The sequence below is a fragment of the Pleurodeles waltl genome, chromosome 7 (genome assembly GCF_031143425.1).
Source record: "Pleurodeles waltl isolate 20211129_DDA chromosome 7, aPleWal1.hap1.20221129, whole genome shotgun sequence".
NCBI classification, from domain to species: domain Eukaryota; kingdom Metazoa; phylum Chordata; class Amphibia; order Caudata; family Salamandridae; genus Pleurodeles; species Pleurodeles waltl.
Genome location: NC_090446.1, coordinates 784,311,250 through 784,337,069, shown reverse-complemented (window position 1 = coordinate 784,337,069; position 25,820 = coordinate 784,311,250). Strand labels below are relative to the sequence as shown.

General features: G+C 44.9%; 1 protein-coding gene across 1 annotated transcript in view; it reads right to left on the bottom strand.

Annotated features, from left to right (window-relative positions):
* UBE2D2 (ubiquitin conjugating enzyme E2 D2) overlaps nucleotides 1–25,820 on the bottom strand; it is a 131,728-nt gene that overhangs the window by 9,559 nt on the left and 96,349 nt on the right. Inside the window, exon 6 of the mRNA XM_069199300.1 lies at nucleotides 24,392–24,485. Coding sequence (XP_069055401.1) covers nucleotides 24,392–24,485 — 94 coding nt within the window. The remainder of the gene's footprint in view (nucleotides 1–24,391; nucleotides 24,486–25,820) is intronic.

The window sequence follows — 25,820 nt, the reverse complement described above, 5'->3', positions numbered from 1 at the left end:
GCTGTGCTCTGGTAAGGGTTTGCTAAAGGGGATTTGACAGGTGGCGTTGCAGGGGGTTGTTCCACTGGGCTTTCCGTGGAACCTGACCAGGGTGACAGTGTGCACGACCCCCTCAAGTGCGAAATTGCTAGATGCTTTGTGGAGGTTGGCAGAGGTGAAATGAGCATGCAAGACTTCTAGAGGCTGCTTTTTTTTTTTTATTAGCTCATAGCAGAAAAAAGGCAAAAAAGTAGATTATTTTGTTATTAATCCCTTGTTCGGTCCACATAAAAGCTAGGCGCAAATTTAAGATTAATGCAATGAAGTCGTTCTTCCTTGGAGGGGTGAGGTGGAGCAAAGAAAGCCAGCAAGGTGATGGTCTGCCTTATGTGGAGGCTACCTTGAGCAGAAATGGCGCTTGTGTCTGTTGGACCAATTTATCTGGAAAGAAGCAAGTGAACAGAGGAACCACAGATAACGCCTGCAGTTTACTCACTTGACTGATCTTATGGTGATGCAGAAGGCTATTTTGACGGTAAGAAGGCAAAGAGGATAATTGTGCACCTGCTTGAAGGGAGCTGCAAAACCACAAAGAAAGTTGGCAGAGCCATGTAGAGCTCACCCCTCCAAAAAACAGTGACTTGAGGAGGGATGGATGATCAGGTAAATAAGAATGCTGAAAGGTAATCTTTAGCCATTGTTACAGCAAAGCTTTGCTGAGCTAAAGACAGACAAAATGAAAAAATGTTACTCATCCAGCAGACATCTGTTTGTGGCATGTAGTGCTGTAGATGCACAGGCTTTGCGTAAGTCTGCCATCTAGTGTTGGGCTCGGAGTGTTACAAGTTTTTTTTTTTCCCTGAAGAAGGTTTTGGCGTCACAGGATCAAGTGACTCCTCACAGTAATACTGCGCATGGGCATCGAGTCCTTTGTTAGATTGTTTTCCCCGCAGGAGGGAAAAGTAATGTGTATAACTGTATATGTACATATATAGTAAAGAAATGAAATGCCCATGCAGTGTATAGAAAATGTCACTTACCCAGTGTACATCTGTTCGTGGCATGAGATGCTGCAGATTCACATGCTGTGCATTTCCCGCCATCTAGTGTTGGGCTCAGAGTGTTACAAGTTGTTTTTCTTCAAAGAAGTCTTTTTCGAGTCACGAGATCGAGTGACTCCTCCCCTTTCGGCTCCATTGTGCATGGACGTCGACTCCATCTTAGATTGTTTTCCCCGCAGAGGGTAAGGTAGGAGTTGTGCATCTAGTAATAGTGGCCATGCAATGGAGTAAATATGTATGTACATAATGTGTTTAAAAGTGATATATTTACAAATCTACAAGTCTAATTTTTTCTCAAATTAAAACGGCTACAGGCTCCCAGGGAGGTGGGAAGGCGCATGTGAATCTGCAGCGTCTCATGCCACGAACAGATGTACACTGGGTAAGTGACATTTTCTGTTCAATGGCATGTGTAGATGCAGATACACATGCTGTGCATAGACTAGTAAGTAGTTATCTCCCCAAAAGCAGTGGTTCAGCCTGTAGGAGTTGAAGTTGTTTGAAATAAAGTCCGTAATACTGCTTGTCCTACTGTGGCTTGCTGTGTTAACACATCCACGCAGTAATGCTTGGTAAATGTATGAGGCGTAGACCATGTGGCTGCCTTACAGATTTCAGCCATTGGCATGTTTCCTAGAAAGGCCATGGTAGCACCTTTCTTTCTAGTCGAGTGTGCCTTTGGTGTAATAGGCAGTTCTCTTTTTGCTTTTATATAACAGGTTTGAATACATTTAACTATCCATCTGGCAATGCCTTGTTTGGATATTGGATTCCCTGTATGTGGTTTTTGGAATGCAACAAACAATTGTTTTGTTTTGCGAATTTGTTTTGTTCTATCTATGTAGTACATTAGTGCCCTTTTAATGTCTAATGTATGTAATGCTCTCTCAGCTACAGAATCTGGTTCTGGAAAGAATACTGGGAGTTCCACTGTTTGATTTAAATGGAACGGTGATATGACCTTAGTTAAGAATTAAGGATTTGTTCGTAGAACTACTTTATGTTTATGTATCTGAATAAATGGTTCTTGTATAGTAAATGCTTGTATTTCACTTACTCTTCTGAGAGATGTGATAGCTATCAGAAATGCTACTTTCCATGTTAAGTACTGTATCTCACATGAGTGCATGGGTTCAAAAGGTGGACCCATAAGTCGTGTTAATACAATGTTGAGATTCCACAAAGGAACTGGTGGTGTTCTTGGTGGGATAATTCTTTTCAGACCCTCCATAAATGCTTTTATGACTGGGACCCTGAATAATGAAGTTAAGTGCGTAATTTGCAGATAAGCTGAAATTGCGGTGAGATGTATTTTTATGGATGAAAAAGCTAACTTTGACTTTTGTAAGTGTAGTAGGTAACTTACAATGTCTTTAGCAGATGCGTGTAATGGTTGAATGTGATTATTATGGCAGTAATAAACAAATCTTTTCCACTTATTTGCATAGCAATGTCTTGTGGTTGGTTTTCTAGCTTGTTTTATGACCTCTATACATTCTTGTGTAAGGTCTAGATGCCCGAATTCTAAGACTTCAGGAGCCAAATTGCTAGATTCAGCGATGCTGGATTTGGGCGTCTGATCTGTTGTTTGTGTTAGGTTAACAGATCTGGTCTGTTTGGTAGTTTGACACGAGGCACTACTGAGAGGTCTAGTCCAAGGTTGTCTTGCCCAAGTTGGTGCTATTAGTAGGAGTTTGAGTTTGTTTTGACTCAATTTGTTTACTAGATATGGAAGGAGTGGGAGAGGGGGAAAAGCGTATGCAAATATCCCTGACCAACTCATCCATAACGCATTGCCCAGAGACTGATCTTGTGGGTACCTGGATGCGAAGTTTTGGCATTTTGAGTTTTCCTTCGTTGCAAATAGATCTATTTGTGGTCTTCCCCAAATTTGGAAGTAAGTGTTCAGTATTTGTGGGTGAATCTCCCATTCGTGGATCTGTTGGTGATCCCGTGAGAGATTGTCTGCTAACTGATTTTGAATTCCTGGAATAAATTGTGCTATTAGGCGAATGTGGTTGTGAATCGCCCAATGCCATATTTTCTGTGTTAGGAGACACAACTGTGTTGAGTGTGTCCCTCCTTGTTTGTTTAGGTAGTACATTGTTGTCATGTTGTCTGTTTTGACAAGAATGTATTTGTGGGTTATCATGGGTTGAAATGCTTTCAGCGCTAGAAATACCGCTAACAGTTCCAGGTGATTTATGTGTAACTGTTTTTGCTGTATGTTCCATTGTCCTTGGATGCTGTGTTGATTGAGGTGTGCTCCCCACCCTGTCATGGAAGCATCTGTTGTTATCACGTATTGTGGCACTGGGTCTTGGAAAGGCCGCCCTTGTTTTAAATTTATACTGTTCCACCATTGAAGCGAGATGTATGTTTGGCGGTCTATCAACATCAGATCTAGAAGCTGACCCTGTGCTTGGGACCATTGTGATGCTAGGCACTGTTGTAAGGGCTGCATGTGTAACCTTGCATTTGGGACAATGGCTATGCAAGAGGACATCGTGCCTAGTAGTTTCAGTATTATTCTGACTTGTACTTTTTGTTTTGGATACAAGGTTTGTATTACATTGTGAAATGTTTGTACCCTTTGTGGACTTGGAGTAGCAATCCCTTTTGCTGTGTTGATTGTTGCTCCTAAGTATTGCTGTGTTTGGCACGGCTGCAGGTGTGACTTTGCGTAGTTGATTGAGAAACCTAGGTTGTGTAGGGTTTCTATGACATTTTGTGTGTTGTGAAAACCGTTTTAGCGTATTGGTTTTGATTAACCAATCGTCTAGGTATGGGAACACATGTATTTGCTGCCTTTTGATATGTGCAGCTACTACTGCCAGGCATTTTGTAAAGACTCTTGGCGCAGTTGTTATTCCGAAAGGCAACACTTTGAATTGGTAATGTATCCCTTGGAATACAAACCTTAGGTACTTTCTGTGTGAAGGATGTATTGGTATATGGAAATATGCATCCTTTAGGTCTAGTGTTGTCATGTAGTCTTGTTGTTTGAGCAGTGGGATTACGTCTTGTAGAGTAACCATGTGAAAATGGTCTGATTTGATGTAGGTATTTAATGTTCAGAGATCTAGTATTTTTTCTCAGGCTCTTGTCCTTTTTGGGTATCAGGAAGTACAGCGAGTAAACTCCTGTGTTTAATTGATCTTTTGGTACTAATTCTATTGCTTCTTTCTGTAGCAATGCCTAAACTTCTAGTCCTAGAAGATCTATATGTTGTTTTGACATATTGTGTGTTTTCGGTGGGACGTTTGGAGGGAGTTTGAGAAATTCTATGCAATAACCATGCTGGATAATTGCTAAGACCCAAGTGTCTGTTGTTATTTCCTCCCAATGTGTGTAAAACTTGGTTAGTCTCCCCCCCACAGGTGTTATGTGTTGGAGATTTGTGACCTTGAAGTCACTGTTTGGTTTGAGGAGTTTTGGGACTTTGGAACTTTCCTCTGTTTCTTTGAAACTGTCCTCCTCTATATTGTCCCCTAAAACCTCCCCGCTGATACTGGCTCTGGTAAGTGGGCTTTGTTTGTGAGGTTGTGGCTTCTGTGGTTTGCCCACGAAACCCCCCTCGAAATTGTGTTTTTCGAAATGTGCCTCTGCTCTGCGGGGAGTAGAGCGCGCCCATGGCTTTGGCTGTGTCAGTGTCTAAGTTTTTCAATTGCAGTGTCCACCTCCGGCCCAAACAACTGCTGTCCGTTGAATGGCATATTCAGCACAGCATGCTGTATCTCTGGTTTAAATCCTGATGTACGCAGCCATGCATGCCTCCTTATCGTTACTGCTGTGTTGACAGTTCTAGCAGCTGTGTCTGCAGCATCCATTGCTGATCGAATTTGATTATTGGAGATATTTTGTCCCTCTTAGACCACTTGCTGCGCTCTTTTTTGAAACTCCTTTGGCAAGTGTTCAATAAGGTGTTGCATCTCGTCCCAATGGGCCCTATCCTATCTGGCTAGCAAAGCTTGCGAATTTGCAATACGCCACTGGTTTGCTGCCTGTGCCGCCACCCTTTTGCCTGCCGCGTCGAATTTTCTACTCTCTTTATCTGGAGGTGGCGCGTCACCTGAAGTATGAGAGTTGGCTCTTTTGCACGCTACTCCAACTACAACAGAGTCTGGTGATAGCTGTTGTGTGATGTACACTGGGTCTGCTGGTGGCGGTTTATATTTTTTATCTACTCTTGGAGTAATGGCTCTCCCTTTGACAGGCTCTTCAAACACTTGTTTGGAGTGTTTTAGCATTCCGGGCAACATTGGCAGACTTTGATATTGACTGTGCGTAGACGACAGTGTATTAAAAAGGAAGTCATCTTCAATGGGTTCTGAGTGAAGGCTGACATTGTGAAATGCTGCTGCCCTTGATACTACTTGAATGTAGCCTGTACTATCCTCAGGTGGCGAGGGTCTTGCTGGATAGCATTGAGGACTATTGTCCGACACTGGTGCGTCGTAAAGGTCCCATGCGTCAGGGTCATCTTGACTCATCCCCGTATGTGTTGGGGATTGCATCATTGGTGGAGTGGCTACCGGTGATAGTTGTGGAGAGTGATGTGGGGATGGTGGTAGTGTTATTTGTTTAGCCACTTTTGCTTGTGGCTGTTTGTCCTTGTCCTTGTCTTGGAAGGCAAGTTTTCGTTTCATTCTGATTGGGAGAAGAGTGCTTATCTTCCCTGTATCTTTCTTAATAAAGAGCCGCCTTTGCGTGTGATCTGGCTCTATTGTCTGTAATTCTTCTTCAAATCTGTGTCTTCATTTGAGAGGACAGTCCTTGTTCCTCTGAATAGGAACTAATTTTCGGTTCGGAGGCCGGATGTTTCGGCACCAAAACCTTTTCTGCTGCTTTTTTCGGCTCCGACAAAATCTTTTTGCTTTTCGGCGCAGTGCCCTCTCAGTGCCAACCAATTTCAGTGCCGCTGTCTCGGTGCCGAATCTTTTCGGAGCCACTCTCTCGGGCCCGAGATTGCTGCATGCCTGTATCTCGACCGGAGTCTGATGACTTCCGACACCAGCTCGCCCTTTTTCGGTGCCGATGGACGGTCACCTACTTTTCGGGTTAAGCCATGGCCTGTTGGCGGTGGCGTCCCCTGGGCTTTGGCAGTCTTTTCGTGAGTTTTTTGTTTCGACGTCTTACTCACGGTTTTCGGCGTTTCTTCGGGATCGACCACCTCCGAGTCCGAATCCTGGATGGAGAATGTTTCTTCCTCCTCCTCGAAACACCCTTGTCCTGTCGGTGCCGACGCCATTTGCAGTCTTCTTGCTCTTCGGTCCCTGAGTGTCTTCCTCGACCGAAACGCTCGACAGGCCTCACAAGTATCCTCCTTGTGTTCTGGTGACAAACACAAGTTACAGACCAGGTGTTGATCTGTATATGGATACTTGTTATGGCATTTTGGACAGAAGCGGAATGGGGTCCGTTCCATCAGCCTTGAAGAGACACGTGGCTGGGCCGACCAGGCTCCGACGGGAATCGAAAAACCCCGACGGGCCACCGGAGCTCTTCTCAATTCGGTGTCGATCTGTTGTAACTAACCCGATACCGAACGCAAACAATACAGACGATTTTTCCGAGATTCTAACTAACTTTCCGACCCGAAACACGGAGCGAAAAGGAACACGTCCGAACCCGATGGCGGAAAAAAAAACAATCTAAGATGGAGTCGACGCCCATGCGCAATGGAGTCGAAATGGGAGGAGTCCCTCGGTCTCGTGACTCGAAAAGACTTCTTCGAAGAAAAACAACTTGTAACACTCCGAGCCCAACACCAGATGGCGGGATGTGCACAGCATGTGTATCTGCAGCTACACATGCCATCGAACACAACTTTATCACAGCCTGAATGTCCTGGACTCACTGCCCAGGAGGATACGTCCCCAACTGTATTGTGTCCAGAACATCTCAGAAGAAAGGGAGCATCTTCCATCAATCAGGATTTATAATGTGCAGCTAGCCACCGGATAGGGTATCCAGGCGGTTGCAGATTCTAGAGGCTTAATCTAACAGCCAGGTCTTGAGTGCCATTCGGCATGCCGGAAGTGAGGTGATGGTCCGGAGGTGCGTGGGAAAGCTGTTCCAGGTTTTTGCTGCGATGAGAGGAGAGTCCTCCACTTCTGCTTCGGTAGATCGGGGGGTTGGATAAGTGAAAGAGAGGCAGAGAGTAGTCTTTGACGGTTGGTAGAAGTTCAGGTGATGGTTAATGTATGCAGGTCCTTGGTTGTGTAGATCCTTGTGTGCGTGGGTAAGCAGCTTGAATTGGCATCTCTTCTATACGGGGAACCAGTGGAGCTTCCCGAGATGGGGTGTGATGTGGGTTCGTCAGGGAAGACCAAGGATGAATCTGGCTGCAGCGTTGTGTATGGTTTGAAGTCTCTTTAGGAGGTGTGCAGCAACTCCTACATAGAGGGCATTGCCATAGTCCGGTCGGCTGGTGATGAGGGCCTGTGTCATGGTGCGTCTCGTGTGTAGGGGTAGCCACTTGAGGATCTTAAGTAGCATGTGCAAATCTTACATCAGGTGTGAGTACATCATGTTGAGAGTGAACCCCAGGCAGTGCAGAAGGCTTGCTCTAGTTCGACGGTGGGAGACAAATGCCTGTGGCGAGCTCCTCTTCAACAGCCAATCGTCAAGTTAGGGAAGAAGACTGGACCATCGGACCCCTGAAGGTGTGCTGTAACCACCGCCCTCACATTAGTGAGCACCCGAGGGATGCTGGTAAGACTAATGGGGGAGCACAGCAAACAAAGGGCTCTTTGCTCACTGAACCACAGGTAACGTCTGTGTGCAGACAGGGATGTGGAAAAAGGTGTCTTACAAGTCCAATGCTACTATTCAGTCCCAGGAGTCCAGGGCAAAAGGGCTGGCATGAGTTTTTAATTTCTCCTTTTTTAGGAATAGGTTGAGAAGGTGATGGTCTAGAATAAAATAAAGGCCTCTATTTTTTGGGCACCCTAAAGTACTGAAAATTGCATCCACAGCCTCCTTCTCATGCAGGCACCCTCTCTTTAGCTCAGTTGACCAAGCGAGCTAACACTTCCTGATGGAGCAAGGAGAGGTTGTCTTCAGCTTGTTGAGTGGGTGGCATGTTAGCTGAGGTAACCACAATGAGGAGGGCGCACCTTAGGAGGAGCTGCAAAACCCAACAGTTAGATGTTACTGACCTCCAGTGGTGCAGGTGATAGCGTATCCTCAAACCTCTCCTCCCCCTTATTCACTTTTGGACATAATGGTTGAACGGCAAACTAAAGGGGTTTGGAGGCTGTGGCAGCTGGGAGGGAGGGGGTAGTGGTGGTATGGGGGAGTGGTGAACTGGACTGCCGTCTGGCTACCTGTCTCCCATGGTATGTGGGAACCTCAGCCACAAAAGAGTGCAAAACTTGCTGGTCTGGAAGTGTAGAGAAGCGGCTGTATACCCCTTCCGAGGCCACAAAAGGGGTGCAAGGCGGAATGGGGATGGCAAGGGGCCACAGGCCCAAGGACCTGGCTTTAGTACTACTGACGTTAAAGCACTCAAGTCTGCCTTCTCACTGAACAGATGGGAGCCATCAAGTGGCCTGTCTATGAACAAAAGTCTGGACATCCGCCGATAAGCCAGTGACTGTCAACCAGGAGTTTTGACTAATGGTCAGCGATGATGAAATCGCTCTGCCCAGCGAGTCTGTTGTGTTCAGCCCACATCTTATGGGTACAGGATTACTGGTCATTGATAGTTTACGAACTCTGAATGCTGCAACAATATCTTCACTGTCAAGCTACACAAGATGATTCAATCCCTAGGCAATGTGTGGGTAATACCTTTCTGTCAACGACAGGGTTCACATGTGCTGCTAAAATTTAGATTAGCAAAGTATCCGATCTGAGGCACTTGTGAGCCAGGTTCTGACTGGTATGAGCAAAAATCGACAACTTATAAAATTACGGGTAGAAGGCCTACACCCAAGTACAACCCGATTTCAGGACCTCTAACCACTGGAGCTAGTTACTCCCTTACTATGGAGCATGACAATGATTAACTGCTATAATGAGGAGATCCACTTGAATGATTTTTCTTTTATATATCAGTAACCGGAGCGAGTTTTCAAAATTCTGCACCTTGTGCACTGCCAGAACAACTGCTGTTTTTGTCAAAATTAAAGTGAAGAGTTTCTGTAAGTTTTTTTTTCGCCAACACTCTGCCAAAACAGTGAGGTTCTGGCAGCGACTCTTCCCCTTAGTGATGGGCAGAATCCCACTGTTTAAATCAGTTGTACTTCATAGGCTCTTTCAATTTCTTGGTCTTCTGGCTGTGGTGGGGCCTCTTTCTTCAGAGATATGAACACCCTCATATCAGACTATGATTGAGGTGCCATTATGCACAGAGTAAAATGTACTACTTTGTAACTCCGCCCCCTGTCCTCCCTCCCCATCAGCCAGAACGAAAGCAGTCTGGGCCTACTCGATGTAGAATAATGAAAATGTCACTTACCCAGTGTACATCTGTTCGTGGCATCAGTCGCAGTAGATTCGCATGTTCTGCAATAGCTCGCCATCTGGTGTTGGGCCGGAGTGTTACAAGTTGTTTTTCTTCGAAGAAGTCTTTCGAGTCACGGGACCGAGTGACTCCTCCTTTTGTCTCCATTGCGCATGGGCGTCGACTCCATCCTCGATTGTTTTTCCCCGCAGAGGGTGAGGTAGGAGTTGAATTGTAGTAATAGTGCCCATGCAATGGAGTGACTAAGTATGCACCTATTTAAGGTTGAGATGATACATACAGGGAGTGCAGAATTATTAGGCAAGTTGTATTTTTGAGGATTAATTTTATTATTGAACAACAACCATGTTCTCAATGAACCCAAAAAACTCATTAATATCAAAGCTGAATATTTTTGGAAGTAGTTTTTAGTTTGTTTTTAGTTTTAGCTATGTTAGGGGGATATCTGTGTGTGCAGGTGACTATTACTGTGCATAATTATTAGGCAACTTAACAAAAAAAAATATATACCCATTTCAATTATTTATTATTACCAGTGAAACCAATATAACATCTCAACATTCACAAATATACACTTCTGACATTCAAAAACAAAACAAAAACAAATCAGTGACCAATATAGCCACCTTTCTTTGCAAGGACACTCAAAAGCCTGCCATCCATGGATTCTGTCAGTGTTTTGATCTGTTCACCATCAACATTGCGTGCAGCAGCAACCACAGCCTCCCAGACACTGTTCAGAGAGGTGTACTGTTTTCCCTCCTTGTAAATCTCACATTTGATGATGGACCACAGGTTCTCAATGGGGTTCAGATCAGGTGAACAAGGAGGCCATGTCATTAGATTTCCTTCTTTTATACCCTTTCTTGCCAGCCACGCTGTGGAGTACTTGGACGCGTGTGATGGAGCATTGTCCTGCATGAAAACCATGTTTTTCTTGAAGGATGCAGACTTCTTCCTGTACCACTGCTTGAAGAAGGTGTCTTCCAGGAACTGGCAGTAGGACTGGGAGTTGAGCTTGACTCCATCCTCAACCCGAAAAGGCCCCACAAGCTCATCTTTGATGATACCAGCCCAAACCAGTACTCCACCTCCACCTTGCTGGCGTCTGAGTCGGACAGGAGCTCTCTGCCCTTTACCAATCCAGCCACGGGCCCATCCATCTGGCCCATCAAGACTCACTCTCATTTCATCAGTCCATAAAACCTTAGAAAAATCAGTCTTGAGATATTTCTTGGCCCAGTCTTGACGTTTCAGCTTGTGTGTCTTGTTCAGTGGTGGTCGTCTTTCAGCCTTTCTTACCTTGGCCATGTCTCTGAGTATTGCACACCTTGTGCTTTTGGGCACTCCAGTGATGTTGCAGCTCTGAAATATGGCCAAACTGGTGGCAAGTGGCATCGTGGCAGCTGCACGCTTGACTTTTCTCAGTTCATGGGCAGTTATTTTGCGCCTTGGTTTTTCCACACGCTTCTTGTGACCCTGTTGACTATTTTGAATGAAACGCTTGATTGTTCGATGATCACGCTTCAGAAGCTTTGCAATTTTAAGTGTGCTGCATCCCTCTGCAAGATATCTCACTATTTTGGACTTTTCTGAGCCTGTCAAGTCCTTCTTTTGACCCATTTTGCCAAAGGAAAGGAAGTTGCCTAATAATTATGCACACCTGATATAGGGTGTTGATGTCATTAGACCACACCCCTTCTCATTACAGAGATGCACATCACCTAATATGCTTAATTGGTAGTAGGCTTTCGAGCCTATACAGCTTGGAGTAAGACAACATGCATAAAGAGGATGATGTGGTCAAAATACTCATTTGCCTAATAATTCTGCACTCCCTGTATATAAATAATTGAAGGTAACTTCCAAACTGCTACAGGCTCCCGGGGAGGCGGGTGGGCACATGCGAATTTACTGCGACTGATGCCACGAACAGATGTACACTGGGTAAGTGACATTTTCAGTTCGATGGCATCTGTCGCTGTAGATACGCATGTTCTGCATAGACTAGTAAGCAGTTATTTCCCCAAAAGCGGTGGATCAGCCTGTAGGAGTGGAAGTAGTTTGAAATAATGTCCTTAATACGGCTTGACCTACTGTGGCTTGTTGTGCGGATAACACGTCTACACAGTAGTGCTTGGTGAATGTGTGAGGCGTAGACCATGTGGCTGCCTTACATATTTCTTGCATTGGGATGTTTCCTAGAAAGGCCATGGTAGCACCTTTCTTTCTGGTTGAGTGTGCCCTTGGTGTAATGGGCAGCTGTCGTTTAGCTTTAAGGTAGCAGATTTGGATGCATTTAACTATCCATCTGGCTATACCTTGTTTTGAAATTGGGTTTCCTGCATGAGGTTTTTGAAATGCAATAAAGAGTTGTTTAGTCTTTCTGATGTTCTTTGTTCTGTCAATGTAATACATTAATGCTCTTTTGACATCTAATGTATGTAGTGCCCTTTCAGCTACGGTATCTGGCTGTGGAAAGAACACTGGAAGTTCCACTGTTTGATTTAGATGGAACGGTGAAATAACCTTTGGCAAAAATTTAGGATTGGTCCTTAGGACGACTTTATTTTTGTGTAGTTGTATAAAAGGTTCCTGTATAGTAAACGCCTGAATCTCGCTTACTCTTCTCAGGGAAGTAATGGCGATGAGAAATGCCACCTTCCAGGTTAGGAACTGTATGTCGCAGGAGTGCATGGGTTCAAAAGGTGGACCCATAAGTCTAGTTAGGACAACATTTAGGTTCCATGAAGGAACAGGTAGTGTTCTTGGTGGTATAATTCTCCTAAGGCCCTCCATGAATGCTTTAATGACTGGTATTCTATATAGGGAAGTTGAATAGGTAGTCTGCAGGTATGCAGATATTGCTGCAAGGTGAATCTTAATGGAAGAGAAAGCTAGGTTAGATTTTTGTAAGTGAAGCAAGTAACCCACTACATGTTCTGGAGTTGTGTGTAATGGTTGTATTTGATTAATATGGCAGTAGCAAACAAACCTCTTCCATTTACTTGCATAGCAGTGCCTGGTGGATGGCCTTCTTGCTTGTTTTAGGACTTCCATACATTCTTGGGTAAGTTGTAAGTGCCCGAATTCTAGGATTTCAGGAGCCAGATTGCTAGATTCAGCGATGCTGGATCTGGGTGTCTGATCTTTTGGTTGTGCTGTGTCAACAGATCTGGCCTGTTGGGCAATTTGATGCAGGGTACCACTGACAGGTCTAGCAGCGTTGTGTACCAGGGTTGCCTTGCCCAAGTTGGTGCTATCAATATGAGTTTGAGTTTGCTTTGACTGAGTTTGTTTACCAGGTAAGGAAGGAGAGGGAGAGGAGGAAAAGCGTAAGCAAATATCCCTGACCAGTTCATCCATAGGGCATTGCCTTGGGATTGTTTGTGTGGGTACCTGGATGCGAAGTTTTGGCATTTTGCGTTCTCCCTTGTCGCAAACAAGTCTATCTGAGGTGTTCCCCAGAGTTTGAAATAAGTGTTCAGAATTTGGGGGTGAATTTCCCATTCGTGGACCTGTTGGTGATCTCGAGAGAGATTGTCTGCGAGTTGATTTTGTATCCCTGGTATAAACTGTGCAATTAGGCGAATTTGGTTGTGAATTGCCCAATGCCAAATTTTTTGTGCTAGCAGGCTTAACTGCGTGGAGTGCGTCCCTCCCTGCTTGTTTAGATAATACATTGTTGTCATGTTGTCTGTTTTGACGAGAATGTATTTGTGAACTATTATTGGTTGGAAAGCTTTTAGTGCTTGAAAAACTGCTAGAAGTTCTAGGTGATTGATATGCAGTTTTGTTTGATGTACGTTCCATTGTCCTTGTATGCTGTGTTGATCGAGGTGTGCTCCCCACCCTGTCATGGAAGCATCTGTTATTACGTATTGTAGCACTGGGTCTTGGAAAGGCCGCCCCTTGTTTAAATTTATGTTGTTCCACCACAGAAGCGAGAGGTAAGTTTGGCGGTCTATTAACACCAGATCTAGAAGGTGACCCTGTGCTTGAGACCACTGTGATGCTAGGCATTGTTGTAAGGGCCTCATGTGCAGTCTTGCGTTTGGGACAATGGCTATGCATGATGACATCATGCCTAGGAGTTGTAATACCATCTTTGCCTGTATCTTTTGTGTTGGATACATGCGTTGTATGATGGTGTTGAAATTTTGAATTCTTTGTGGACTTGGAGTGGCTACTCCCTTTGATGTGTCTATTATGGCTCCCAGGTATTGTTGTACCTTGCGTGGCAGAATTTTGGATTTTGTGAAATTGACGGTGAACCCGAGTTTGAAGAGGGTTTGTATGATGTGATTTGTGTGATTTGAGCACTGTATGAACGAATGGGCCTTGATTAGCCAGTCGTCCAAATATGGGAACACATGTATTTGCTGCCTTCTTATGTGTGCAGCGACTACCGCTAGACATTTGGTAAAGACTCTTGGTGCGGTTGTTAATCCGAAAGGCAGTACCTTGAATTGGTAATGTATTCCTTTGAATACAAACCTTAGGTATTTCCTGTGCGATGGGTGTATTGGTATATGGAAATAAGCATCCTTGAGGTCTAAAGTTGCCATGTAGTCGTGTAGTTTTAGCAATGGCAATACTTCTTGTAGTGTGACCATGTGGAAGTGGTCTGATTTGATGAAAGTGTTCACTACTCTGAGGTCTAGGATTGGTCTCAGCGTTTTGTCCTTCTTTGGTATCAGAAAGTACAGTGAGTAAACTCCTGTGTTTATTTGTGTGTTTGGCACTAATTCGATTGCATTCTTTTGCAATAGTGCCTGCACTTCTATCTCCAGGAGATTGGAATGGTGTGTTGTTAAATTTTGTGCTTTTGGTGGTATGTTTGGAGGGAATTGTAGAAATTCTATGCAATAACCATGTTGGATAATTGCTAGAACCCAAGTGTCTGTAGTGATTTCCTCCCATGCTTTGTAATAATGACCTATTCTTCCCCCCACTGGTGTTGTGTGGAGGGGGTGAGTGACATGTGAGTCATTGTTTAGTAGTAGGGGTTTTGGGGCTTTGAAATCTCCCTCTATTTCTAGGGAATTGCCCTCCTCTATATTGTCCCCGAAAACCTCCTCTATACTGTCCCTGGTAAGTGGACGGTGTTGCTTGTGAGGTGCTGGCTTGTGTGCTTTGACCCCGAAACCCCCCTCGAAAGGGCGTTTTACGGAATGTGCTGTAATTCCCTCTGCTCTGCGGGGAGTAGAGTGCGCCCATGGCTTTGGCAGTGTCCGTATCTTTTTTGAGTTTCTCAATCGCTGTGTCCACTTCTGGACCGAACAGTTCTTTTTCATTAAAAGGCATATTGAGAACTGCTTGTTGAATCTCTGGTTTAAATCCAGACGTTCGGAGCCATGCATGCCTTCTGATAGTTACAGATGTATTAATTGTCCGTGCAGCTGTATCTGCAGCGTCCATGGAGGAACGTATCTGGTTGTTGGAGATGGTCTGTCCCTCCTCAACCACTTGTTTTGCCCTATTTTGGAAGTCCTTGGGCAGATGTTCAATGAGATGTTGCATCTCGTCCCAGTGGGCTCTGTCATAGCGCGCAAGTAGTGCCTGGGAGTTCGCGATGCGCCACTGGTTTGCAGCTTGTGCTGCGACTCTCTTACCAGCTGCATCGAACTTGCGGCTTTCTTTATCTGGGGGTGGTGCATCTCCAGATGTGTGAGAGTTGGCCCTTTTCCTAGCTGCTCCTACAACAACAGAGTCTGGTGGCAGCTGTGTAGTGATGAAAACCGGGTCCGTAGGAGGCGGCTTATACTTTTTTTCCACCCTTGGTGTGATTGCCCTACTTTTGACCGGCTCCTTAAATATGTCTTTTGCGTGCCGGAGCATACCAGGGAGCATAGGCAGGCTTTGGTAGGAGCTGTGGGTGGAGGAGAGTGTGTTGAACAAGAAATCATCCTCGACCTGTTCTGAGTGGAGGCTTACGTTATGAAATTGTGCTGCTCTAGCCACCACCTGAGAGTACGCGGTGCTGTCTTCTGGTGGAGATGGCTTTGTAGGGTATGCCTCCGGGCTGTTATCTGACACTGGGGCGTCGTATAGGTCCCATGCGTCCTGATCTTGGTCACCCTGGCTCATGGTGGTGTGAGCTGGGGAGTGAGATGGAGTTTGTGCTGGTGAAACGTTAATCACGGGCGGAGGAGAGGGTGGTGGTGTAACTCTTTTCACCACTTTTGGTTGTGGTGCTTGTTCCGTCTGGAACTCCAACCTTCTCTTTCTCCTAATGGGGGGAAGGGTGCTTATTTTTCCTGTCCCCTGCTGAATGAAGATACGCTTTTGCGTATGGTCCACATCAGTTGCTTGTAGCTCTTCCTCAAACCTATGCTTTTGCATTTGGGAGGTTAGCGAGTGCTCTTCTGTATAAGAGCCTGAAGCTGGGTCGCTTGCAGTTTGTTTCGGCGTCGAAACTTTGTCTGCGTGTTTTTTCGGCTCCGAGGAGACTTTTTTCCTTTTCGGGGCCGAAACCTCTCGGCGTCGATCTGTTTCGGTGCCGCTGTCTCGGCGTCGAGCCGTGTCCACACCGGCATCTCGGTGTCGAGGCTTGTCTCCAGCACTTTCTCGGTCCCGAGAAGGCTGCGTGCCGGTGTCTCGACCGGAGTCGGACGATCTCGGCACTGTTTGGGCCTTTTTCGGTGCAGACGGTCGGTCACCGAATTTATGGGTCGAGCCATGGCCTGGTGGCAGTGGCGTCCCCTGGGCCTTGTAAATGTTTCTTTGTGTGGTTTTCGACGTCTTACTCACGGTTTGTGTGTCGTCGAATCCTTCGGAGTCTGAGTCTTGGATCGAGAAGGTACCTTCTTCTTCCTGTTCCTCGAACTCCCGTTGGGCTGTCGGTGCGGACGCCATTTGAAGTCTTCTAGCTCGACGGTCTCGGAGTGTTTTTCGGGACCGGAACGCACGACAGGCCTCGCAGGTGTCTTCGCTGTGCTCAGGTGACAGGCACAGGTTGCAGACCAAGTGTTGGTCTGTGTAAGGGTACTTATTGTGGCATTTGGGGCAGAAACGGAACGGGGTCCGTTCCATCGGCGTTCTTCAGCACGCGGTCGGGCCGACCAGGCCCCGACGGAGGATCGAAAAACTACCCCGAAGGGCACCGGAGCTCTTCGATCTTCGATGCGGTGTGAAATCTAAGTACGCCGATCCCGAACGCAACAATACCGACGAAAATCTTCCGAAATTAGCTGATTTTCCGTTCCGAAACTCGGAGCGACAGGAACACGTCCGAACCCGATGGCGGAAAAAAAACAAACGAGGATGGAGTCGACGCCCATGCGCAATGGAGACAAAAGGAGGAGTCACTCGGTCCCGTGACTCGAAAGACTTCTTCGAAGAAAAACAACTTGTAACACTCCGGCCCAACACCAGATGGCGAGCTATTGCAGAACATGCGTATCTACAGCGACAGATGCCATCGAACTATTAGTTAGCAACACAGATACAATACTCTGCTCCTTGGCTGTCCAAGGACAGATCCAGGGAGGTCTCCTGTTGACCACCAGGGACTGGCCTGCTCATTGGCACATGGGGATGCTCCAGTGCAATAATCCATGCTTTTCCATGCCTCACTGGTTACCTTCACTATATGCTTGTGAAACATGGCCCTCCACAGGGTCAAAAATGTTGGCCCATACTTGTAAAATGACACACTGTTAATGATGTGTGAAAAAATTGTTTAGCGTTATTACATAAAGTGCCCTAGAGGCACAACTGGTGTGTGAGCTGGTGTTTTGCCCCTCAAGAGCACTTTGGAGTTACAAAAGTGGCCACAGATAAATGTGTGTCCATTTCTGTACAATGGATTGGCCGGTGTACATTTAGCACCTACACAAATTCAAGGAAGTATACCCTCATTTGTATGGTGGTTTGGCTTCATTCAAATGACAGAAGCATTTGCACCAGTGCCATATTAGATGTAGTAACAAATATTGTTAGGCGGCACACTGACTGCATGCCATAGAGACACCGTAATGTGGGCCTCCTGAGGGTGCCCCTTGACAGGAGGCGGCCATGGGAGTCCCAGGGGCTTGTCCAAGCCCCTTGGTGGCTTCAAACAGCCAGTCCGCCTTCCACTAAAGTGTTGTTCTCCGCGTAGGCGCAAGCTTGTGCCTGCAAAGAAAGCACAAGTGGAATAAGGTGTGCTGTCCTGGTCAACCAATTAAATGTGTACAATGTGTACAATGTGTACAAAAAGACAGGTGGACCAAAATTAGAGTGAGAAGATGGGAATGTAGGCTCATGTGCCTTAGTGTCCACAGTATCACCCTGGACCAGTCTAGCATTTGGATGAGTGGTGAGATGGAAAATGTCACTTACCCAGTGTACATCTGTTCGTGGCATTAGTCGCTGCAAATTCACATGCTGTGCACAGTCCGCCGTCTGGTGTTGGGCTCGGAGTGTTACAAGTTGTTTTTCTTCGAAGGAGTCTTTTCGAGTCACGAGACCGAGGGACTCCTCCCACTTCGGTTCCATTGCGCATGGGCGTCGACTCCATCTTAGATTGTTTTCCCCCGCAGAGGGTGAGGTAGGAGTTGTGTATGCTAATAATAGTGCCCATGCAATGGAATAAATACGTATGTACAAAATGAAGGTTTAATGTAATATATTTACAAATGTACAAATGTTCAAGATCTACTTCCAAACGGCTACAGGCTACCGGGGAGGAGGGTGGGCGCATGTGAATCTGCAGCGACTAATGCCACGAACAGATGTACACTGGGTAAGTGACATTTTCCGTTCGGTGGCATGTGTAGCTGCAGATACACATGCTGTGCATAGACTAGTAAGCAGTTATCTCCCCAAAAGCGGTGGTTCAGCCTGTAGGAGTGGAAGTAGTTTGAAATAAAGTTCTTAGTACGGCTTGACCTACTGTGGCCTGTTGTGCAGATAACACATCTACACAGTAGTGTTTAGTAAATGTATGAGGCGTAGACCATGTTGCTGCCTTACACATTTCGTTCATTGGAATATTTCCTAGAAAGGCCATAGTAGCACCTTTCTTTCTGGTTGAGTGTGCCTTTGGTGTAATAGGCAGTTCTCTCTTTGCTTTAAGATAGCAGGTTTGGATGCATCTTACTATCCATCTGGCAATACCTTGTTTTGAAATTGGATTTCCTGTATGAGGTTTTTGGATGGCAATAAATAGTTGTTTTGTCTTCCTAATTTCTTTTGTCCTGTCAATGTAGTACATTAGCGCTCTCTTGATGTCTAATGTATGTAGTGCTCTTTCAGCTATTGAATCTGGCTGTGGGAAGAACACTGGTAATTCCACTGTTTGGTTTAAGTGGAACGGTGAGATAACCTTTGGTAAGAATTTTGGATTTGTTCTTAGAACGACCTTATTTTTGTGTATTTGAATAAATGGTTCTTGTATGGTAAACGCCTGTATTTCACTTACTCTTCTTAGAGATGTAATGGCAATGAGAAATGCAACTTTCCACGTTAAGTATTGCATTTCACAAGAATGCATGGGTTCGAAAGGTGGACCCATGAGCCTTGTTAAGACAATGTTGAGGTTCCATGAAGGAACAGGTGGTGTCCTTGGTGGTATAATTCTCTTTAGGCCCTCCATAAACGCTTTAATGACAGGTATTCTAAATAGGGAAGTTGAATGAGTAATCTGCAGGTAAGCAGATATTGCTGCGAGATGTATTTTTATGGAAGAGAAAGCTAGATTTGATTTTTGTAAATGTAGTAAATATCCAACATCATCTTTCGGAGATGCATGCAATGGTTGAATTTGATTATTATGACAGTAACAAACAAATCTTTTCCATTTACTTGCATAGCAGTTTCTAGTGGAAGGTTTTCTAGCTTGTTTTATGACCTCCATACACTCTTGAGTGAGGCCTAAGTGTCCAAATTCTAGGATTTCAGGAGCCAAATTGCTAGATTCAGCGATGCAGGGTTTGGATGCCTGATCTGTTGTTTGTGTTGTGTTAACAGATCTGGCCTGTTGGGTAGTTTGACATGAGGTACTACTGACAGGTCTAGTAGTGTCGTATACCAAGGTTGTCTTGGCCATGTTGGTACTATTAGTATGAGTTTGAGTTTGTTTTGACTCAATCTGTTTACTAGATATGGAAGGAGAGGGAGAGGGGGGAAAAGCGTACGCAAATATCCCTGACCAATTCATCCATAGAGCATTGCCTTGGGATTGCCGGTGTGGGTACCTGGATGCGAAGTTTTGGCATTTTGCGTTTTCTTTTGTTGCAAATAGATCTATTTGAGGTGTTCCCCAAATTTGGAAGTAAGTGTTTAGGATTTGGGGGTGAATTTCCCATTCGTGGACCTGTTGGTGATCCCAAGAGAGATTGTCTGCTAGCTGGTTCTGTATCCCTGGAACAAACTGTGCTATTAGGCGAATGTGGTTGTGAATTGCCCAATGCCATATTTTTTGTGTTAGGAGACACAACTGTGTCGAATGTGTCCCCCCCTGTTTGTTTAAATAATACATTGTCGTCATGTTGTCTGTCTTGACAAGAATGTATTTGTGGGTTATCATGGGTTGAAATGCTTTTAACGCTAGAAATTCTGCTAACAGTTCTAGGTGATTTATATGAAACTTTCTTTGATGTACGTCCCATTGTCCTTGGATGCTGTGTTGATTGAGGTGTGCTCCCCAGCCTGTCATGGAAGCATCTGTTATCATCACGTATTGTGGCACTGGGTCTTGGAAAGGCCGCCCTTTGTTTAAATTTGTACTATTCCACCATAGAAGCGAGATGTATGTTTGGCGGTCTATCAACACCAGATCTAGAAGTTGACCCTGTGCATGTGACCATTGTGATGCTAGGCACTGTTGTAAGGGCCGCATGTGCAATCTTGCGTTTGGGACAATGGCTATGCATGAGGACATCATGCCTAGGAGTTTTAATACCATTTTTGCATGTATCTTTTGTGTTGGATACATGGCTTGTATCACCTTGTGAAAATTTTGAACCCTTTGTGGACTTGGAGTGGCTATCCCTTCTGTTGTGTTGATTGTCGCTCCAAAGTATTGCTGTGTTTGACACGGCAAAAGGTGTGACTTTGCATAGTTGATGGAGAAACCCAGCTTGTAAAGGGTTTGTATAACATAATCTGTGTGGTGTGAATACTTTGTTAGCGAGTTGGTCTTGATTAACCAATCGTCTAGGTACGGGAACACGTGTATTTGCTGCCTCCTGATATGTGCAGCTACTACTGCTAGGCATTTTGTAAAGACTCTTGGCGCTGTTGTTATTCCGAATGGCAACACTTTGAATTGGTAATGTATTCCTTTGAATACGAACCTTAGGTATTTCCTGTGCGAGGGATGTATCGGTATATGGAAATACGCGTCTTTTAGATCTAACGTTGTCATGTAGTCTTGCTGTTTCAGCAGTGGTATTACGTCTTGTAACGTGACCATGTGAAAGTGGTCTGATTTGATGTAGGTGTTTAGTGTTCTGAGATCTAATATTGGTCTCAGACTTTTGTCCTTTTTTGGTATTAGAAAGTACAGTGAGTAAACTCCTGTGTTCTTTTGTGGACTTGGTACTAATTCTATTGCGTCTTTTTGCAGTAATGCTTGAACTTCTAGTCCTAGAAGGTCTATATGCTGTTTTGACATAGTGTGTTTTCGGTGGGACGTTTGGAGGGAGTTGGAGAAATTCTATGCAATAACCATGTTGGATAATTGCTAAGACCCAAGTGTCTGTTGTTATTTCCTCCCAAGATTTGTAGAACCGGCTTAGTCTTCCCCCCACTGGTGTTGTGTGAAGGGGTTGTGTGACTTGAGTCACTGTTTATTTTGAGGGGTTTTGGGACCTTGAAATTTTCCCCTGTTTCTTGGGAATTGGCCCCCTCTGTATTGGCCCCGAAAGCCTCCCCTTTGATATTGTCCCTGGTAGGTAGGTGGTTTGGTTTGTGAGGTGCTGGTTTCTGTGGCTTGACCTCGAAACCCTCCTCTGAAAGTTGTTTTGCGAAATGTGCCAAATGTGCCTCTGCCCTGCGGGGTATAGAGTGCGCCCATGGCTTTGGCTGTGTCGGTGTCCTTCTTTAATTTTTCAATTGCAGTGTCCACTTCCGGCCCAAACAATTGCTGTTCATTAAACGGCATATTGAGCACTGCCTGTTGTATCTCAGGTTTGAAGCCAGATGTGCGCAGCGATGCGTGCCTCCTTATCGTCACAGCAGTATTTATTGTTCTTGCAGCTGTATCTGCTGCATCCATAGAAGAACGTATCTGGTTGTTGGAGATATTTTGTCCCTCTTCAACCACTTGTTGTGCTAGTTTCTGGAATTCTTTGGGGAGGTGCTCGATGAGATGCTGCATCTCGTCCCAATGGGCCCGGTCGTATCGCGCTAGGAGTGCTTGCGAGTTGGTGATGCGCCACTGATTTGCAGCTTGTGCTGCAACCCTTTTCCCAGCTGCATCAAACTTGCGTCTCTCCTTGTCCGGAGGTGGTGCGTCGCCTGATGTATGCGAGTTGGCTCTTTTACGAGCTGCTCCTACGACTACTGAATCTGGTGTCAGTTGTGATGTAATAAAAGCAGGGTCTGTGGGCGGTGCCTTGTATTTTTTCCTCCACCCTTGGAGTTATTGCTCTGCTTTTAACTGGCTCCTTAAAAATCTGTTTAGCGTGCCTTAGCATTCCCGGGAGCATAGGAAGGCTTTGATAATGGCTATGGGTGGAGGACAGGGTGTTAAAGAGGAAGTCATCCTCGATAGGCTCCGAATGTAGCAAGCAGTTTCGGTGCCGCTGTCTCTGTGCCGAGCAGCTTCGGTGCCGCTATCTCGGTGTCGACCCTTTTCTGCACCACTCTCTCGGTCCAGAGATTGCTGCGTGCCTATGTCTCGACCTGATTCGGACGACTTCGGCACCAGCTCGCCCTTTTTCGGTGCCGATGGACGGTCACCAACTTTATGGGTTAAGCCATGGCCTGTTGGCAGTGGCGTCCCCTGGGCTTTCTCTGTTTTTTCGTGTGATCTTTGTTTCGACGTCTTACTCACGGTTGGTTGCTCTTCGACGTCGAACTCTTCGGAGTCTGAATCGGGGATGGAGAATGTTTCTTCTTCCTCCTCCTCGAACCTTTGTTGTCCTGTCGGCGTGGACGCCATCTGCAACCTCCTGGCTCTTCGGTCTCTGAGCGTTTTTCTCGACCTAAACGCGCGACAGGCCTCACACGTCTCCTCCATGTGCTCGGGGGACAGGCACAAGTTACAGACCAAATGTTGGTCTGTATAAGGATATTTACTGTGGCATTTAGGACAGAATCGGAACGGGGTCCGTTCCATCAGTCTCGATGTTGCACGCGGTCGGGCCGACCAGGCCCCGACAGGGGATCGAAAATACCCCGAAGGGTTACCGGAGCTCTTTAAGGTTCGGTGTCGATTTGCCCTAACTATCCCGATACCGAACGAAACAATACCGACAAATTTTCCCAAGATTCTGACTAACTTTCCGACCCGAAACACGGAGCGAAAAGCAACACGTCCGAACCCGATGGCGGAAAAAAAACAATGTAAGATGGAGTCGACGCCCATGCGCAATGGAACCGAAGTGGGAGGAGTCCCTCGGTCTCGTGACTCGAAAAGACTTCTTCGAAGAAAAACAACTTGTAACACTCCGAGCCCAACACCAGACGGCGGACTGTGGACAGCATGTGTATCTGCAGCTACACATGCCACCGAACACTGTGTTTTCTTCAAGAACAATATTGTTTTCTGAAAAGTGGAGTCCAGTTGAAGGCTCAGTCATGTCAACCTCTTATGGTGACTCCGGGATAAGTTGGATATAACTGTTTTGTTCTCTATGTATTCTGAAAGAAGTGGCGATTGTTACTATTAATATTGTTAGCTTGGTGGTAATGAAGTGAATGGTATGTCAGAGATGCAGAGTAAGTATTCCCAGCATTGTGACCAATGTGTTCAGCTGGGAGTTTTTCACGGAAATATACTGTTGTGTGCAAATCAACTTCTACACACAAGCTGCATCCGGAAGGCATTGTACTCTTAGGTGCAGTTCAAGATTTGTGTACAGCTGTGTGATTATCATCCAGCATGCGGTTGCAAGTTCACGGATACACAATTAGAGGTAGTATCTGAACTGTGTTGGATTCATATAAACAGTACTATCTAATGCAATGGTTCTTTATCTAGGGTCCGGGAATACCAGGGGGTCCGCGTAGCATACTTAAGTCAGACAGAAAATTAAATATTAACAGATCATTAGGATGTATGTACATACACAAGCAGAATGTAAAACTTAACTGTAAAACGTTCTCTATATGTGGAGGAATTTGAAATAGGAGGCTAAAACAAGTTATCATCCTCGTATTGATTCGTGGGAGCAGTGCAACTGCATCAAACAAAGTAATATGAGCGATGAGTGGCCTCAATTTAGAACAGCTTCAACATTCTAACAGATTTAAATTTTGATTTTTTGCTCTTATTTTGTGGTTCCCGAGTCAGTGGGGGTACCCGGATCCCAATAATTCAGTGGAGGTCCCCGGATTTCAGTAATGATTAAGTGGAGGGTGCCCAGAAGTCAAAATACCTGGTCAGGGGATCCCCCCACGGTTTTCAGACTTGGAAGGAAGACTGTGTCAAACTAAGTTCAGTTCTGTTCCACGTATAATGCATTCTCCACTTAGAAAGGAATTAAAATATGGATTTAAAAGTGTTCCGTGGGATCTTAACAGAAGGAGGATTATAAAGGTTTGAATCGGAAGCAAAAGTCACACAGGGATTTAATACTTATTTGATTCTGCTAGGATCATATTGAACACAGGCTTCAAAATGTAAAGGAATAAAATTTGGCAGCAATTTACAACTGATCTGTCATACAAACATATAGTTGCATAAATGTCAGTGTACATGTCACAATAGTACAAAAATACTCACTTTTCCCTATCTGTTTTGTAGATTCGTGCAATCTCAGGCACTAAAGGGTCATCTGGATTAGGATCACACAACAGAGAACAAATGGACAAAAGTACTAGGGAGAAAAAGAAAACCGTAAGCTTGCAAATGTACATTTCAGACTTCAAACTAGTTCTTCCATCATCCCCAGATGCATGTTTTAAATGAAGAGAAAAACAAATGTCTCAAGTCTTCATTCAGAGTTGGCCTGGGCTTTTTCTGAACCCCAATTACAATTGATAAATCAATTTTCATTCAGATCAACCTGTGGGCCAACCACGTTCATTTAGTCTGAATAACACAAGGATAAACAACTGTGCCCAAAAATATTTTAGGAACTGAAATGAGTAAGAATGAGTAAGAACCAACATAATGCTCTACCAGTACAGAAAACAAAACTGCTGAGGAGAAAACATATGACCATCTAGAGAAACAAGCACTTCAGTGTGTGGCATATCAAGATTTTTAACATCAGTAAAAACATTACCTGTTATGCTACAACACATTAACAAGCTTGAAATGCAGAGAAGGTGAACGAACCCAATAGGAGAAATTTTATAGTTTTAGCAAACTCCTACTGTAGTTAAAAGTAGTTGAATGTATGAGTTCAACAACAGTTTATATGAAGTTCTTTATTTTGTTTACCACATGCACTACTGGGTTGTTTGAAAACTTGTGCCATAAGTTTTATTAATTAAATGTATTAGGTTGTTAAAACAGATATACCTATGTTGCTTTATTGTCCATCCACACTATCTACATTTTTTGCTACACAAAGGTCCATTTATTCATGCTGACCTCACTGCAGAATCCCACTAAAGATGCAAAGTGAAATGTAACGATCATATATATCACTGCATTGCTAAATGCAGCTATAAAATGTTGCATAGCTAACCACAGAAATATGGTCATGAATCACCAGCGGCTGAAAACAGAAATAAAGGAGTCGATTTTACTCTGGCTGTGGTCTGTATAGACATATTATAAACTATGACAATCGCTAATCTGTAGGGAACTACTTCTGAGATCATGGTAAGTACCAATCCAGGAACTAGGAAGAAACTAGAAATGGAAAATGGTACTACTTGCAACCTTTACCACAACCTATGAAATTCATCACAGGGTGCCAATCCTTGCTCACATAAATTAGCTGTAGTGGAAACTCCACAGAATAGAGTGGTTTCAAGATTTACCAGCCTCATGTTTGACAAAAGATGACAGTTGCATGCAACCTCCATTGTGGAGAAGTATGTTCTTGGCAAAGGCGCAAAGACCCTTTGAATGCCACACTTGCACTGTTGTCATGTAAGGTTCAGACCTTGACAGTCAATACTTGCTCAAGTACTCTCTTGCGCACTATATTGCATTAGGTCTGTAGAGGAACACCCAATGACCACAGGCAAAAATTGAG